The sequence below is a fragment of the Carassius gibelio genome, chromosome A23 (genome assembly GCF_023724105.1).
Source record: "Carassius gibelio isolate Cgi1373 ecotype wild population from Czech Republic chromosome A23, carGib1.2-hapl.c, whole genome shotgun sequence".
Classification (NCBI taxonomy): domain Eukaryota; kingdom Metazoa; phylum Chordata; class Actinopteri; order Cypriniformes; family Cyprinidae; genus Carassius; species Carassius gibelio.
In genome coordinates this window covers 14,536,728-14,556,459 of record NC_068393.1, presented here as the reverse complement: position 1 = coordinate 14,556,459, position 19,732 = coordinate 14,536,728, and the positions used below count along the sequence as shown (strand labels likewise).

General features: G+C 38.1%; 1 protein-coding gene across 6 annotated transcripts in view; it reads right to left on the bottom strand.

Moving 5' to 3' along the window:
- Positions 1-19,732, bottom strand: part of LOC127944967 (agrin) — a 228,413-nt gene that overhangs the window by 121,974 nt on the left and 86,707 nt on the right. For all 6 annotated transcript variants that reach the window (XM_052541409.1, XM_052541413.1, XM_052541408.1 and 3 more), the window contains one exon: positions 17,246-17,284. In XM_052541409.1, the coding sequence (XP_052397369.1) occupies positions 17,246-17,284 (39 nt within the window). The remainder of the gene's footprint in view (positions 1-17,245; positions 17,285-19,732) is intronic.

Here is a 19,732-nt window from a genome sequence, read left to right as displayed (position 1 = left end):
TCCCTTCGCGATTGTCCCTCTTCTTGAGGGATGAGGTACATGCGTATGCTTCTTGTGGTTTTGCTCCCGCTGCTGCCGAGACACAGTGCAGAAACAGATCGTGGGGTTCGCAAGTCGAGCTTGCAGAAAAGTTTGAGAAGGTTATGGACCTTTCGAAAGCTTCGACTGCGAGCTTGAGCACTCGGTGGGATCCAGAAACTCTTTCTTTTGGTTCTGTCCCTCCTGATTGTCTAGGTTCCCCACTTTTCCAAGTTATGTTAGTGGGGTCAGGTGTCAGTGGCTTGCCCCCTTTCTGAGGGAAGGTTCGGTTGATGTCTGTCCCTTCCCTTGGTGCTCTACTCTATATATATATATAAATTAGGGCTGTCAAAAATAGCGCGTTAACGGCTTTAATTAGTTGTTTGTCGTTAATTACGTCAAATTTTTTAACGCATTTCACGCATGCGCAGTGTGACAAATTATTTAGGTCAGGAAAGTCTCGTCGATCTCTGAATTCTCAAGATAGTAAAAAACAGCGGCTAGCGCTGCGACGAAAACACCGAAGAAGCTTAAGGTTTTACCCCAGTTACTCTCAAATACATTCATGCCAAGCTGGACGACTTTGGTAGTTTATACGCTGGAGCTTCTTCCTTGTTATAGCTTCCTGTGTTTCACACTGCGCATGCGCAGAACGCCTACATGCAATGCAGCGAAAATTACAGCTGTTTGGAAAAGCATTTGCATTTTTACTTGGTTTTACTGGCACTTGAAGCCTTCAGAACGTGAAAATATCGATCCTAAAGTATTGTGGCAGAGCAAATGAACACCTCCTAAAAACAAGAGTGCCCAGAGTGCAGAGGGCGCATGTTTGTGTTTCTGAGTTCATTCTTTCGAGTTTCTCTATGCATAATTTCATAGATATGTGGCTATATTTAACCACTGGTTCACCTAAAACTCTTACAATATCTGTAGTTAAATGGCATGGTTTGATATAGTGCTCAGGTAAATTTGATCTAAGTAAATGTTAAACTTTTGAAATTCAGAAAAAAAGAACCACATATTGATGAATCAATACATGAAAATTATGTATCTGTGTCCTGTTATTTATCTTTTGGTACGCATTTCAGAAAAAAAAATGGTTAGGATTCAGGTGTAATTGCAAATAGTGATTAATCATGATTAATCCACAGAAAATTCTGATTAATTTGATTAAAAATTGTAATCATTTGACAGCCCTAATATATATATATACACACACAAGGGTAAAGACTATAGAATTTTATACCTTATTGTACAAATCTAGGATATAGGTGAGAATATAAAAGAATGAGTAACAACGGTTCATGTTATTCGCAGTGCCTGAATACAGCGTAAAAGGTGTGATTTGATATAATTATCTTCTCCACCATCTCTGTTCAGACACACAAACACAGCCTCTTTTCCTCCACAGTGAGGTCATTTTCTCCATACGTCTCTTTCAAAAGGAGATCATATTTCTGTCTCCCTCCCCCACACTGCTGCTGGTAACATGTTGACACTTATTAAAGCTGAACGAGGCGGCAAGTGGCTGAGTTCGGTTTGAATGGAGAGACTAGGTGAGAGGAGACACACCTGTATGAGGCCCTAGGACTTTACACAGGGCCAGAAGGTATCGCGCAGGGGCTTGAGAGGGCCGACATCATACAAATAAAAGGTCAGCATCAATGTTGCATGAGCAGTTTGATGCTGAGGTTGCCATGCCGACCGGTCTGGGTCTTTCCTGACTCCAGCTGGGTCTCATCATGACTCGATGGATTGGAGACACCCAAACAGGACATGCATATTCATTCACCTCACATTTGCGTTTATAAAAAAAAACAGCTTTAAACTAAAACAATAACACACACTTTTCCAACAGCAGGTGGGAGCAAGTTAAATTAGCAAGCAAGCACCAGTGTGTGAAGTCTTTGGAAACGTAATGAAATCGCGTCTGCTAGGTAGCGCTCATGCTGAGTATGCAAGCACACATTGTATTAGATCCACAGACATTGTCTCTAATGTTGTCTGTTGAAACATAATTGCATTTTCTGGCATTAGCTAAAAAGAACTCGGTTGTTAAAGGCTAAGCACATTTTGTCACTTGCATTGATCTCTTCCCACAAATCTCTTCTAGAGACCGGCTTAGACTCCTGCATAAATACAATGTGCCTCTGCCATCAATGCATTGATTTGAAAGTCAATATGGGTATTTATTACATTTTACCAATTTAAAGCTAAAATCGATAACATAAATGCTTAATGCTAGAAACCGTAATGACAATGGAGAGCAATCTAGGAATACAGAGATCTCACAGCTGAACAGCACACAACTCAAGACTCACAGCAGAAGCTGAGGAGGATGACATCCATTTGGCTCCAGTCGATGACAGAATGCTAACAACATGCTAATGCAGTCAACAGTCCTACACACAGTGGCATGTGGAGCAACCATGACTGAATCTGAGGTGTTTGAGAAAGGCAGTTTGGAGTACTAGGTGTACTATAAAACATTGATAACTATCAAAATCAACTAAAAATCAACCTTTGCATTGAGGTTTATGACATTTATCTTGGATAAAAGAACACAGTTTATGAAGTCAATGCAGCCTATTAAGTATAATCGTGTAATCCAGGACATAAACACACAAGAGGTCCAATATGGCCGCCACATATGCCGTTTTACAATTTGTTTTTTAACCTGTTAACTGTCATTCACGTTTTTGAAGATAGACTTGAATGTGCATGGTACAAACCTAAATTTTTATAATTCATGACTGAAAACATTTTGTAACATGATTTTGATGTGCCATGTACACAGTAATGCAATGTCTGTTTTTAAAATGGGTTTTAAAGGATGAATTTTGAGATTTTATGTTTTCAAGTGACATATAACTTCTGATGATTTCTAAAATGTTATAGAGAAAAAGGCAACGAGGAAGTATTTTTTTAAACAAAGGTCAAAACTCCTTTTGTAATGTAGATTTCTGAGGGTGCACTCTTGTCATATATTAATCTATTACTGTTCCTACATAATTTTTAACAAAAAATATTGGTAAAATATATATTTGGGAGTCTTAGACCTTTACAATGATATATAGTTTGTCAAGATTAGATTAGATTTGATTGTAATATAGTATAGTCAATGTAGCCGTCCGGTGACAGTTAACAGGTTAAAGTCCTATGGCGACTGAAATCAACTGTGTACCTCCCGTAGGGTTATTTGAAAGGTTAATGGTAATGCCTGTCACATTAATCAATATACCGACTTGTTGCACAATATATGTACATATATACATATATACATATTCCATTCCTTGTGAAGTTCACTCAAATTCTTGAATCGAGTCTGCTTGACAATCCTCATAAGGCTCCTGTTCTCTCGGTTGGTTGTGCATCTTTTTCTTCCACACTTTTTCCTTCCACTCAACTTTCTGTTAACATGCTTGGATACAGCACTCTGTGAAGTCAGCTTCTTCTGCAATGAAAATTTGTGGCTTTCCCTCCTTGTGAAGGGTGTCAATGATTGTCTTCTGGACAGCTGTCAGATCAGCAGTCTTCCGCATGGTTGTGTAGCCTAGTGAACCAAACTGAGAGAACATTTTGAAGGCTCAGGAAACCTTTGCAGGTGTTTTGAGTTGATTAGCTGATTGGCATGTCACCATATTCTAATTGGCTGAGGTAGTGAATTTGTGGGCTTTTGTTACACAATTAAAAGTACCAAAGACTCTTCAGTCTGTGTGCACTTTATTTATTTAATACAAAAGTTTCACAATTTGAGTTGAATTATTGAAATAAATGAACTTTTCCACAACATTCTAATTAATTGAGATGCACCTGTACACGACCTGTACATTATTAGTTAGAATATTTAAACTTTTGTCCACACAATGAAAGTCAATAGGAACTATTTTATGTTTTGAATTTGAAAAATACCTTGCTCTGCACAAGAAAGTTAGTCATACAGGTTTGGAGTGACATGAGGGTGAGTAAATAATGACAGTTTTCCTCTTTTAGGTTGCCCATCCCTTTAAGAAATGTGTCAAATTAGGTGTTGATGAATGCAAAACTAGCCTAATTAATTGTTCAAGACAAATTTGTCATTTCTAAGACTGATTAGTCATTTTTGCAACCTAGAGACAATTCAGTATTAAAAAAAAAACATGTCACATTGAACATTCCTACACTAACAGGATAGGCAAATGCTCTCAGAAAAAAATGAATGACATTAACTGCAGAACACATCATCTGATTCATCTGTCACCAATTAAATGGGTAAACAGATGGAGTGTTTTCAGGAAACAGACATAAAAGCTTTTTGAAGAAGCCGGACAATCTCAGCAGAGCCGCATTCAGAATTGACAGCACACACACAGGAGACTTCAGAGGTTTGACAAATACCAAAATAAGTTGCAAGAAGCCTTGCTGTCAAACAAAACGACTTGTACGTTTGAACTCGCATTTTCTGTTAGCATTAACAAAATTAGTTCTAATGCGGTGCTGCCTGGAGTGCAGATCTACACTGACTCTGTATCACTTATTTTTTTCCTTCCCTCTCTCCGTCAGTGCATTACATCACCTTTTAATTATTCATCCTAACACGCACACACACACACCCAATCAGCCTCACTGAAATCTTCCTCAACTCTGCGTGTCAATAATGAATCTCAACCACCTCTAAAAATAATCTGATCGACACCGAAATAAAAGCAAAAGAGCTTCTGATGCTCATCAAATGAACAAACAGACATTTTAAACTCGCATTTAAAGTCTAAGTGGACAAAAATAAGAAATCAGTTTTTTCCTCAACAAAACGACTCGATAATGATGAGTAATACTGACATGCATTTGACAGTTATACCCTGGTGACTAATACGATGCTGGCAGGCATTACGCCGCTTATTAAAAAGGTGGCACTTCCTGTTTTGCCGGTAGTCACCTGGGGTGGAGGAGCATATGGCGACTCTAGCACATAATCTCTTTTTCTGGGAGGATTCCACATGCAACACAAGCACCCCCTCCCGGTGATGTCATCAAAAGCCAGACGCCTCCGTGATCGCCATTCCGTCTCATATGCATGAGTGGAGATGTGTTGGCTGATGGAAAAAAAGTGCAGCAAGAGGTGCCAAGAGCAATGAACACTTGACTTCAATTTCAGCACTGCGCAAAGCAGCCTAAACTCAAGGTGGCACGGGTGATCCGATATAGCAGCGGGTTGTTAGGCATTGCATCAAAGACTGTTATTTCTTTGCAGACAGAGGCCTCAATCGCGAGTATCTGACAGCGTGCCACATGTATTCGGCAGGATGCTGTGTTCTGGAATTAAGGCTGTAAACTAGAAGGCGCCAGGTGACATGAAACAGACCTCAGATCACCAGATCTGCTATCTCCTACTGAGACCTGCATGGCCAATATCGCAACAGGCCGGGACTAAACTAGCCATATCTGCTTCCACGCACTACTGGTTTCCTTTTCAGCTGTCTGAGGGTGGCTGTTTCTCTTCTGTGATGGATAAGACTGCAGTGTTTCCAGGTACTGCTGTCTGACTGGAAAACATATCTGCACTGACCCCTCAAATTCATTTCTGAGCATCATCTGTAATCTTATAAAAAAGTCTGAAGGACTATGCAGCAGAGAGAGCTTTACAGGGTAACCGCAAAGACGGTATAATGGATCACAGGAGCTTGAGTTCACTGTCACTCGCTTCTGTTCTGCTGGAGACAAAATAGAGGAAAACTTCGCAAAGAATGGCCATTGTACTGAAAATTATCCATAACTGATTATGATTACTTAAGCCCTCAGATCTGCACAATTACACCGCATAAAGGAGTATGGATTGTCGTGCGAGCTTCCAAAAAAAGACCGGCGATGCTTTATGAGTTTCTAGTCACACAAGAATTGATGCACAAACGGTACTTTAAAGAATAGCAATAGGTGCCTCTTTAGAGAAATTCATTGAAATTCATTCTGAAATATTCAACACCTGTGTGAAATGTTACGTTCAATGCAGTGGAAACAACATACGTACAATTAAGCATTTCTGAAATGGTCCACATAAAATACAGTTAAAAGTATCGACAGATGGGCTGAATGCTGACAAGAATTAACTTTAGAGGGGCATTTTACCCCAAAATAATTATTCTGCCAACATTTACTCACCCTCGTGTCATTCTAAACCTGTAGGATGTCTTTTCTTCTAAGAAAAACAAAATGAGATATTAGGCAGAATGTTCCGGGCACTCTTTTCCACGTAATGGAAGTGAATGAGAGACAGACACTGTCAAGCTCCAGAAAATTAAGCACAAATAATGTGCTTCTTATGCCACTGAATAGCCGTTTCTTTCTTTAAATTTCAAAATATCACTATTATAATTTATTTATAGTGATAAAAAAATCCAGGTTAATTAATTGCATTAATAATAATAATAATAATAATAAGTATAGTATTTTAGTCTATTTCTTAAATAACGCTATACCACTTAGAAGAAGTCACATAGGTTTCTTTTTTACACTGGGATCTTTTATATGGAAAACAGCTGTGAAAACATTCTGCTTGATTTCATATGGAGTGGAACAATATGACAGCGATGAAGAAAAAGCGATCATCATCCTTCAAATAAAAAAAGAACAAACTTTTGCAATTCAGCTAAATTTAACCTGAATTTGAAGTTTTAAGACTCTGGATTTATTTGACAGTAAGAAGTGCAATCTCCCCCAAAAAAGCCATTCTATAAACTGAGCCACTAGACTGAAATATGACTTCTCCCAAAAAAGTTCCTGACCACAGTGACCCTGACATCTTCTATTTCAACAACTAAACCGGAGTACTGACAGCTCAGAGGAAGCAATGACTGGCTTCAGGGATTTCTGCTGCACATCCAGACAAGCTCTCACCTCACCTGGGCCTGATCCAGATCGTGCGCACCCTTCCCTTCCTCAGGCATCATCGACAGACACCTCAATCTCATCCAGTCGTGCCTACAGCAGACATTCTTAAAAAATAGCAAAGCAAAAGACAGGCTGATAGAAAGGGAGATGTTTGCAACCCTTCGAGAAGAAGACGATAAGTGAGATGGTTTAGACAATGATGCAAGTAGTGCGTGAAGCGAAATGCAAATGACATCTGCATGCTTTTTCATGTTGGGATAAGATGCAGCATCTGAAGCTGCCCTCCCGCTGGAATCTCCCCACGATGCAAAGTGTGACTGAAATATTGATATGAATCTAATGATGAGATTTCCATCACAGCAGCTTGAAAACGCAAGAGCATTTCTTCTAACAGTAAATTATGCTTTGCCATGAGTATTTCCTCACAGCAGGGTACTGAAGGGACAAGCCATAGGCCTTGCCTGAGGTCTTGTCGATGCGTTGGATCCCCAGGCTGGAGCCTGGTTTGACTCCTGGGAGGTCCTCTCGGACGGGCTCATTAATTTCAGGAGCCGCAAAACCAGGATTCCTACAGTCTGAGCTGAATGTCCAGGCTGAACTAATTGAGGTAAATCAGATCCTTTCATAATGGACACAGCCTCAGAAAGAGGCATGCTGGGAAACAGTACAGGACAACAGCTGGAAGAGATCTCGCCAGGCTCCTGCAGGGCAGAACGTCATGCTTAATGTGTTACATATGAGGAAAACGAGGTGAGCATAACCTAAAGTTCATTTTGTTACTCTAGAATGACCTCAAAGTTGTTATTTTGGCATAAGATACACTTTTGACTGATTAAGGATGATTAAGACGTGGTTGAATAATAAGCAAAAGCATTTCTGTGTAACATGAGCATATTTTGAGTATGAATTCATAAAGCACCTCCCAGATCTCCAAAGGGGTTGCTCACATCTTTGTTTATGCACTGGATGACTTTTCTACCCTCTACCCTTCTGTGACACATACAATCACTTTCATTATGCAAATGTCCCCGATGCAGGCTTCTCCAGAGTTGCATGGTGGCGTTGCAAATGGCTGCATACAAAACAGCCTTTATTTGTCCTCTTTCAATTAAGGATTCCAAGATGTATCATTAAAGGAAAACAGGAGGGTAAAAACAAGTCCGCCCAACAGGCACCTTCGAACTTCTTTCCCGACACAAAGAAAAATTTGGTAACAAAATCTGTGTGCAAATATTTTCATGCAGAAATGGTAATACATCTTGGTGTGTGTTTAAAATGTAGCGATCAAAATGTATATTTCAACAAATAAAACAATTACTAAATACATTTTATTTAAAAAATATTTGATTTGTTTTAAAACTATTTCAAACTTTTACTTTAAAGTGTGCACCTTTTTCATGAGCAATGCCATTGTGTTGATTTAGCAGTCTGTTTGTGATACCTGATCGAACATTTGCATGTTTTAAGCTAAGCTAGCAGGCTAATCAACTAGTGGAATGCTACACTGATACGCAAAAATGTTAACTATTATACTAATTTAATATATACACGATTATATGTAAGAATTTCAAATACATAAATATCAGTAATAACATTTCAGATGTAAAGAGATTATTTCTATTGAGCCGCTGTGTACAATACCCACTAAAAGTTCTGAATTCTAAAAACTGAGACTCAAAACAAAAGCCAAAGTCTCTAATTTTCTCCCTTTCATCCTCTGACACTGACACTGAAATCATTCCAGCCCTATATAATACTAATGGAGCATCTGCATGCAATATACTGAGCAATGCACTTCTTGATGCAGAGCGATGCTAGTTTACATGCACATGAACACACACTCACACCTGCACAGATAGCCGCATCTATCATGATCACTCAAGGCGACGGCTGGCTCTCGACTGTCGGCTGTCCACTGCCCTAAAAAAGTGCGTGTCAATAGAAATGTTGGCCTCCAGCCTCACCGGGCTGTCTAAGCACCTTGTCATAATTGTGTGCAGTGGTGCGGAGCACACATGTCAAACAAGCCATTAAAGGGAAGTCTGGGAAAGATACAAATTAGATAAGAATGAGTTAGACTCCTTTTGGGTATATGTAACCAGAGGACATGGACGATCACAAATACACACAACACGGCCCAAACAACTGTCCAGTGCAATATTGAGTCTTGCATAACAGGGAAAAGGGATTGGTCTGCTTCCATGGGTTCAAAGACCTTGTCTGTTTTTGTTAGCAAATGAGAGAGAGAGAGAGAGAGAGAGAGAGAGAGAGAGAGAGAGAGAGAGAGAGAGAGAGAGAGAGAGAGAGAGAGAGAGAGAGGGGAAAGATTGTGTTTTGGGGGTTTAAACAGAGATTTATGGTTTCCTGCACTCTTCATGAAGACCTACTCCATCATGTCAGCAGCAGTCCAGGCACAAACACTGACTGTGCTGCTCCTGCTGCTTCTGGAACATTTGAATAGAATTACAAAGCACTTTCGACCCGCAGTTACAGTAGAATGGACAGAGAAACTGGAGCAGATAATTTAGAGGACAGTAGCCCTCCTGCTGTGAGGATTTGCTTTTGTGATGACAATCTGACTAGCAAGACACATAGTGAGTCTTTTTATGAAGAAAAATAAGGCACTATTACAGGACACAACACGTAACCCATACAAATATATGCTACTAAGGGTCAGCTGGTTAGCATAGCAACAATGGGCCCATACTTGTAGATGTTGTAGCTACACACTCTGAAGGATAAACACACACACACACACATATATACAACTTTAAACACTTATTGTCTTATTAATAATGCATCAATGTAAAGGTATGCTTTTATTTATGCACACTTATAGTGAAAATAAAAATTCTGCTTTTTTAACATAAAGAAAACAAATAATATGTCGCGTTTTTTGCTATTTGAATTTCCTTTCTGTGAACAAATTAAGCCTCTCACAAAAATGAACTGAAACCCAGGGCTATGTTATGTGTCGCACACATTTTTTCCCCCTTGTTTATCTGTAAACTAAATCAAATATATTTCAAGAATGTATTTATTGTATGTATATATGTAAGCCTACTGCAGATTATATATATAATAACTTGATCTAATGAGGATTATAATCACCATACAAGGCAGAAATATTTATAAGCGATGAAAAAGACTATGCACGATGGGCATTAACATTACCATAGTAAACATGGTAAATATGACCCCTTGAAGAAATCAGACGTCAGCTTCTTATTCTCTATCATGTGTATTTATTCAGTAACTTATATTATCTGTCACAAGCCTTGTCTCGAGAGTTTAGCTCACGTTGCCTATCATAAAAAAAATATAATAATGTTTTTGTTCGGGAGCTTTTAAAACAATAAAGATATTAGCTATCATTCATTCTAAATGTGACGGCTACTGTGGCTACAAATGAACAGAAACAGACTCGACTGAATAAGCAGGCTATTTTCATAAGCGTTAAAAATAAATAAATAACATAGAAAAAAGTGTATTTCTGTGTGATTAATTTTGAGTTCTGATAAATTAAATGAATTTGATCAATGTATCACTTATTCTATAGTTAAAACATCGATGCTTTTGAATTTCATTTTTGTTCGTTTTGTGATCGCGCATGTTCCAGTGACTTATTTCTTAGTTTTCTGATAACTTCTCTTTGTTGGTGAAATTATGAGGTTGCATGAAGTTGTTCTGAGAGGCGTGTAAAGGGCGTGTTTTAGTGAAGTGCAGCACAGCTTCAGGCTCCACTGTGGAAACCCTGCGCTATTCTGGCCTCGGTGCTACTGGCCCGGGGCTATGAGCCCCGCCTGGCCCGCTTTAAGCCCTGGCTCGCACTGGCCCGACAGTGCAAATGCGGCTATTAAGAAGCCCAAGTACAGGCCAAAAAAATAAAAAAAAAATAAAATATGTCATACATTGAAGGTAACAGAAGTTACCTAGATATATTCTATGGCACTGAATAATTACTATAATCAAGTATAATGTAATTTACATGACATTCAAGGTCATAAGTATATTATTTTTGTATGTAATTAAAAAAAACACTGTAATACAGTGATAATTTTTGCAAATAAATACATACACCAAAATTATACATATTACTGTTTGCTCATAAACTATAATGGAATAACATCCATAAAATAATGATAAATGGTTTAAAGGATCTGTAACATTACTCAAGTCATGAACAATTATACTCATAGAAAGAGAAGTCAGAGTGTGTGTAATAAAAACTGAAGTGTATGCAACATAATTGGTTTCATAATGAGACTAGAGAGCGTTCTAATATTAACGGGGGCCATTAACAATTAAAAAAAAAAAAACGGTAGGGATTGCCTTTGCATTATGGTCCTATCAAGTCATTTCGTATTTCCTTGTAAGCCTGTCAACAACATCTGAACCCTGGATCTATGTGCCAGATGATCACATTAATCATACAACACAGCATCTCAAGGTATTACTGCCTCGATAATGCATCCGTGTATGCTTCCGAAATAGCACACAATGTTTCATCATCATCCAAAATTCATTACTGCCATGCATTGTAATTATTACAATTAAATCCAAAACTACATCAGTAGACATTTTCCTCTCATAAAGACCTGATTTACTGAGTGCTTTAGCACACTGCATTCTGCCACCATTCTGGTTCATGTTACTATTTGAGGGAGCTACTAAAGAGCAACGAATACACCTCTACAATGATTTGAATACACCCCTTCTTCGATTGTTATTATTATTATTTTTTTTTTTCAATTAATAATCATTTTGACATGTTTTGGGGAAAGAGTTAAAAATATCAGGGTGATAAAACTGTCCTGAATGAAATGCTATAAATAAATGAATAAATAACATATAATACTTAAATAATCCTTTGTACATTAAATGATATATAATATATCTTTTTTTTTTAATTCAAGTAATTTATGATTTATGAATGGAATTTCTGAAGTATGTTTGTCCAACCAACAAGCAGAAAAAACTAAATCAGAGATTACCCCCGCAGACTCTCCTGACTCTCTCTCTCTCTCTCTCTCTCTGACTCACTCTCCTGTGCATCAAGGTCTCTTAAAATATCAGATAAGTTGAAACTTTTAGGCTAGCTCAATCTGTAAAATGTGGACTCACATAAAGTGTATGGAAAATGTCACTACATTTCCTTGAAGGTTCCATCATATGACAGTTTTAGAATCATTACATTGAAGATTGACTTGAAAATTGTATAAATGTTCTTTAAAACCACATGAAACCAGCATGAATACAAAGAGTTAATCTCTAAGAACTTTCAAAGTGCTTTTCTTTTCTTTATGGTGGACCTTCTTATACGTCATTGACCCAAATGCCAGTTTGACTTCAACACAAAAGACTCTGAGTATATATATTCAATCTAAAGCCTAGGTAAAACCCAAGCCGTGACAAAACCTCACTGATGCGAACGTCAATATGAATTGCTTTTCTCACAATTCTCTGTAACAAACGGGCCACATCGTACATCTACTTTCTTATCCTCTATGCATAAACTTGCCATCTCTCCCCTCCAGAAATCAATAGCTTCCATTTCTGCGCTGTACACCGCTATGTTCTGTCAAGAATACGTTAGACAGATTAATATCAAAACAAGCTTTACCCACACCTCCCTGACATGACAAGCTCTTCTGTTTGTTGCTTATGCAAGCAAATGCTGATTCTTCAGAACTACAAAGACAGACATTCTCGATAATTTCTCGCAGTTGTATTTATGTTCACCTAGCACAGAGGGCAACAAAACTTCCTGGCGTAATGTCAAACTCGAAAACTTCAGTGAGCGCTCGAATTAGGTATAGTAGTTAATCCCCAGATGAATTTATGCCACATATTTGATATCTTGATACGCACCGTTTTCTGCAAACCAAAAAAAGAGGCGATGAACATGATTTTTCTGGCTCTTTTGTGTGAAATCCATGACATGAAAAGATTTAATTAAGATAAGAGACTGGTAATAATTAATTCTGCTTCCTTCTGTCAAGAACACAGCAATAGCTGAATAAATTACATAAGCCCTGCCTTTTATTTATTATCATTTCCCCTTTTAGAAGAAGCGGTTTGAGTTTTTAAAGCTAAAGAAAGTTTGGCAGGGTCTCTGAAAGTAGTTCCATAGCTCGGGCCCACATAAACATCTCACTCCTACATCCCACCACCCACTTGATTCAATATGTTATTATGTTTTTTTTCCCCGAGGGGGAAAACTCGCTGTGACAAACGCCGAACGGAAGGCTGCATTCAGATGGAGTGTATTCATTACCACATGTCGAGATGTGTTGGAGACAGCGAGGAGGGTTTGAGTTACCATGTCCGTATCTCACCATCTCATTTCCAACATGACCCAAATTAAAGAGGGAATGCTAGGTGACCTATTGCTACAGGCGACATCTTCCCATACGTAACTCTCAAACCGGTCAAAAACATCTGATCTAATGGTTATAAACTCTCCAACACAATCCAGTTACTGTTTCGCTGACTCCTTCTAAAAATAGCATGAATACCTGGCCAAACCAAAGGCGTTCCAAGTACAGAATCCCCTCAAGTTTATCGCTTGGCGCACACAACGTCATAAGTAGGCTGGATAGAAAGAAACAAATATTTGTTTTATTGAAAGAAAGATGTTTTCCTCAAGCCAACTTTCTAAAACGCCACAGAGAAAATTAACGGGACAAAGCTCTGCCAATTCTTACACTAATGACCTCTGTGTGGGCAACACAGCCCTGAGTTTGAGAATCTGGCAGTGTTCAGTTTGCCGCTCACATGCTGGCTTAAGCGACTAAAACTCTGAAGGACATCCGCTTAAAGACATTGAACAAATGGCCTACAAAATGATGCTAATTAAAGGTTGCTTTGTTAAGCTTCATTTTATTGAGCTGGAACGGGCAGATGAACATACAAATACGCTTTAAAAGTGGGGGCAAGCTTCAATACGGATTGGTTTCTGCCATTTGAAGGGGAAGGACTTCAGTTGTGCTTGTGATAGCAGGAAACTTATATGTCTGTGATGTGATTCCGTTTAATCTAATATCTGTGGATAATTTGGTCTGGGAATGTCATTACGTCCTTGGAACGGGGGACATGTTTTCCCACTCATGCTCATTTTCTTAATGCATAGGCTTTTATATAAGTACATCTCAGTCTTGTAACGAATTAATTTGGCAATGAAGGATTGGGGACGGAAGTGTAATTGGACAACCGATCTCCCTTGACGCTTAATGGCCTCAGAAGACAGCGGCCGCAGGGCATGGGATGAGATAGCCGAGAGGAGAGCTTTGCTGTGGGCTTGTGTAGGTCTGGCACATAAAGAAGCGGCCGTCTGAGAACTCACAGAACAATCGGAAATGTAATTAAGAGCTGGCTGTGGCTTTTAAACGCTCGGCTAGAGCGGAAACAAACAGGCGGGGAAGAAGAAACATCCATGTATCGAAAATGTGTGGTGTGATCAATAGCCCAAGGTTCGGAAAGCATCAAAGAGGGAATGGAGTTTTGCAACTTCACTCGGCGCCTCGCTGTTTCTCTCTGAACTGCAGGTTTTCAAAGCAATCTCTAATGTCATTAAACTTCTATTAAAAAGCAGTTAGAAGTGTATACCGCCTCTATTTCTCTACAAATCAGATGTATACATTTTATGTCAAATTTTATGAGTTTCCGATCTCCTGGTAAGGAGTAAGGTTAATCAAAACATCAATCTGGCATAATTACCCAGCAGTGCTGCGTGGACAGCATTTCAAGGAGATAACAGTCTTGTAGATGCTGGGGAATAAAATCTTAAAGCCCCTACTTTACCACAAGCCTTTTCTCAACCCCTCAGACATAGTATGCTATGAAGCAGGTGATTGGGCAATTATTGTGCAAATCGAGCCTAGACCCAGCGGAGCAGTTTCTTCAAATGCATCTGTAATCTCAACAAAATTACTGATAAAAGTGTTTGTTAACAAAGTTTTTTATTTAACAATTACAAAGATGAATTGTAATGCTCATTAAATGTGTTTAATTAAAATGCACGGATGATGAAAACAGTAAGAGAAAAATTGCAAGATAAACTGTGCACTTTTTTGGAGGGGTATAAATATAAATATTTATATTTGAATATTTTGATTAATTTTGCATTTGTTTAATCTCGTCATTGTTGTTCAGTGTTTAGAATAAAATTAAATCATTAAGAATAGGTTTTGTTAATTGAAATAAAGCTGACATAAAATAAAATATAAATAATAGATAAACTGAAACTTAAAAAAGCATTGTTCTCTTGTCAGCTCACTGAAAAAAGTTTCAACTAAAATTAGACACAAAAAATAATAAAACAATTACAAAAGCACAAATTACTAACACTAAAATAAATACTGAAAATATAAATATAAAAGATAATACAAAATACAAAAAAATTACTGTAATAGTAAATAAATAATAATAAAATAACACTGTCAATTAGGGCTGGGATAAACTATTATATTTTAAACGATTAATCTAGCGATTATTTTTTCGTACCGATTCGATTTCGATTATCTCCCCATTAATTGACTACTAACAATTTATACATGCTGATTTACATATCTGAATGAAAAAAACATGAATTCCTTAACATTGCAATATATGTTTATTGCTCTTAAAATTACAAAATAAAAGACTGACTAAGAATGCATTACTTTGCACTTGTATATAGACAGCATTCAATAAAACCTTGAAGCATTGAAAACACATAGCTTACTGAAACAAGCTTACTGAACACATAGGGCCTAGCTTACTGAAAAAAGTTCTTCTTTCAGATGAAAATAACAACAACTTGATGTCTAGCATTCAATAAAAAAGGTCACCCAAAATACTTGTTTAGAGTAATTTAAAGAATACAGTAACTGATGCTCCACGTGAAACTTTGCGTTCCACCCTTTTTCTATCGTGTCTAATGATTTTGTCTAATATGCACGAGGGAGAGAGAGAGAGAGAGCGCAAGGCAGCGCTCGTGTAGTTTGAAGAGTGTGAGTGCGCGAGCGCGCGTGAAACTTTGGTGTTTCGCCCTTTTTCTATCGTGATTAATGATTTTGATTAATATGCGCAAGGGAGAGAGAGAGCAAGAAGCGCTCATGTTGTTTGAACACTTTGAGTGTGCGCGCGCAGCCGGGGCTCTCTCTTGTATGCGCCCTGTCAGGCGCAGCAGTCATTCTATTCTACATCACTCACCGCTCAAATAAGGCTTTGACAGCCTCCCCAAAAAAAAGATCAATGCAGAAAAACCCCTGGATTGGTTATATAACGTTGGACAGAATGTTGATCTGGTCATCGCGTATATTCAGCGCACATAAGGTAAACGTTTTGCAAACGTTTTTTAGAGAATAAAAACAGGTCGACAAATCGATGCGCATATTTTGTGTCAATGTATTTTTTGCGTTGACGTCATCGATGACTTTGACGCGTTGTCCCAGCCCTACTGTCAATGCTCTATTAAATTAAATCTAAAATTAAACGTCATAATCAGTCTATAAAATATGTATAAATATTGAATAATTTAAGGAATTATTTCACCAATATACAAAAACCATAACTAAATTATAAAATGTGTACAAATGAACTCAGAATTGCTCTCAGAGCATTATTACGGTTTGTTTGCTGCTGCTTTGGTCATTCAGGTCTGGTTCGCTGATAACAGCCATGCTGAAAACTTTCAAAATGTTTGCACGTGTGCAATGGAGTTAATTATACCACATGTAATTTCGGCACATTAATACCGACTACACCCACACACACAGCTATGTTGTTCGAGTATTTATGACGGTGTCCATAATGAAGCTCCCTCCAGCTCATAAAGAGAAGCATATCCACTGCCAGAAGCTCAGGAGTAACCTCCAAAGCCCATTTCATGTTGTCGCATATAAATATTCATTAACAAAGTGGGGAAGCCAGCTGTTTCTCTCAATTAATCTGTGCAGAGATATGCCATTTGCCAATAAATTGTTGTTGTATAATTAATGACTCTCAGTGCATGGTGACAACAAGAGAAACAATACTTCATTTAATACTGAGATTTATATTCATAAACTTGGCAACAGCAATCAGCTAATCAGCTTTAGTAATAAATGAAGCTGCATCCCAGGGGGATTTGGGAAAACTTTAGCCGCATGCCGGAGAAGTCAGCCACCCTGCATCCCACCAGTCTAGATAAATCAAGATGTCAGATTTCTACATCAAAGCAGATGTCCCTCCCGCTTCTCGCTGACCATGTTAACAGGCTACACACAAGCGGCGAGGCGAGGCGAGGATGGCCACTTCAAACAGCAAAGGGGCCTGAGCTCAGATCATTATCTGGGCAGGTTGAAAACACTCTGCTCAGGGGAATTCTTATGGGACTTACCATCAGGAGGAGAAGCCGGTGCGAAGTGAACAGGTTTATCTGCGGAGGAAGAAGAAAAGAGAGAGAGGCACATTAGTTAAAAGGAAGACATCCGGACAGTCCCAGGCGGACAGCAGTCGTTTTGAATGAGTGGGTGGACAGTGGACTACATGACTCTTTCACAGAGGTTAAATCTCAAAAAGAATAGATTAAGAGAGATCAGTTGGAATATGAGATTAAAGGAATATTCCGGGTTAAATACAACTTGAGCTCTATTGACAGCATCTGTGACATGACATGCTGTCAAATTTGTTTGCAGCAATGCACTTAGCCTTTTTATTGATCAAAGAATATCTATCTATCTATCTATCTATCTATCTATCTATCTATCTATCTATATATAATGTTGTTGGTCAGACATTGAAATTACTTGTTGAACAGATAAATTCACACCAAAACACACACTACACAGAGAAACAAAACAAAACAAAAAATCTGTTGTTTTCTGGAGATAAAGACTTGACTCTCTTGTGATCTTGACAACAGTTGTTTATTTTAAGATCTCAACTTAATTCTCTCATGATTTTGACATTTTATTATAATCTAAAATATGTTCTTCTGATTTTTTTAAATAACAAAAGTAGCTCTCTATATATGTTTTTTGCCATTTCTATGCTGCTGTACCATGGATGAGAAAATTTGGGTTTATTTTAGTGACTCATTGAAGCGGAAACTGTCTATCAGTGAAAAAGCACTTTCCTGTCTAACTGTATGACATTCGTGAAGGAAGCTACAACTTTACTGTTTTAGACACTATAGGGACTCTGAACGTGTTTTCATTTTCATTATGAGCCAATTCATGGGAAACAAACATCTGCATGATAAAAGAATAATGTTTGAAATATAAAAAAAAATTTAAAAACATTTGTTGAGGTCACAAGAAAATTGCAGATCACAAGAAAAACAAGACAGAAAAACAATAATGCATGTCCCTTTAGGCCTTCTATACATAATGTTTTAACTATTTTTTTTTTTTCATTCAGTGAATGACTTTCATAGTAAGGATAAAACAACATTCAGACATTTTTTGTAGTTCTTTTGTGTGTGTGTGTGTGTGTGTGTGTGTGTTCCAAAGAAGTCATACGAGTTTGGAACGACACAAGCGCGATAATGATGAAAAAATTAAATTTTTGGGGGGTGAACTATCACTTTAAGCTCTTACACTAATAAATGTTAAAATATTCAGACTGCAAAACTAGCCAAAATTGTTGGGCTGAAACTCATTAAAATCAGCACTGACTAAAACTGAGAACTGCCACAGAAGTTGGAATCAACCCCACTCAATCTAATCTTCCTCCAAACCGGAGTGATTTTGAGAACACTGAACTTGCGTCCCTTATTACTCTTGACAGAACCAGCGTTTCAACAACGCGTGTGTAAATCCATCAAGCTAAAGTGCAGCTACAACACACTGCTTCTTCAAGCGGGAATAACCAACGCCACAAAACTATCACATCAATCGCCCAGCCAGCCAGTTACACTTTAACACACACACACACACACACAGGGCTGGAATCTCTTCAGCAGCACCCCCAACTGCCAGGATAGAGTTTAATTTTAGGCTCACTTCAAATTGCTTCTCAACAACTGAGTGAAAGGAAGATTGGAGAGCCGGCACTAGAGAGGGGGAGAGAGAGACAGAAAAACAGAGGTGTGAGGGAAAGAGGAAGCGAGTGGGGGGGGGGGGGTGACTTGCTGTGCTTCTCTTCTTGAATAATGAAGTGTCTGTTGAACTGGTCCGAGAGTCAATCATGACAGTTACAGAGTTTCATCCTCCAGGAAACCTCACTATAGCTGAGGGTGTAAAAAACACACACAGGTGTGTATCATAGAGATTAAATACTTATATACTGCTCACACAATATAATATTTAACCCTGTGATGACCCTAAGCACAGCTCGACTTTCTTATATGTCCAGTGACAGCAGAGGACAAAACAACTGTCTGTACGCATCTCACGGGAACGTTTGTTTCACATGTAATTGATACACGGCTGAGAAATTCAACACAAGGTTCACAATAAAGCACATTTGCTTTACTTAAAGAGACAGTTCATCCGAAAATGAAAGTTGTGTCATCTCTATCCCTTATTACGTTATTGTAAACCTTTAAGCTTCTTACAGATTCCTCTGTGGATCACAAAATAAGATATTTATGTCTCAGTGTCTTAGTTTATACTATGAAAATCAAAGGAGTCCAATGCTGTTTGACTTTAAAAAGTATATTTTCTTTTTGGTGAATTTTATTTTAAGGGAATCAGCAGGGACCTGGTGATACAATATTATATTAATACTTGGGTTACTCAGCAAAAACATTGCAATTCTTTATGTTAGGCTATTCAAAGCTGCTACATATGCTAGCACAGCTAAGTAGAAAATCGTTCCCAGGGACAGCTGACAATTTTACAGTTTAATGGTTGTTATACAAACATTTGGCCAATTAGTATTT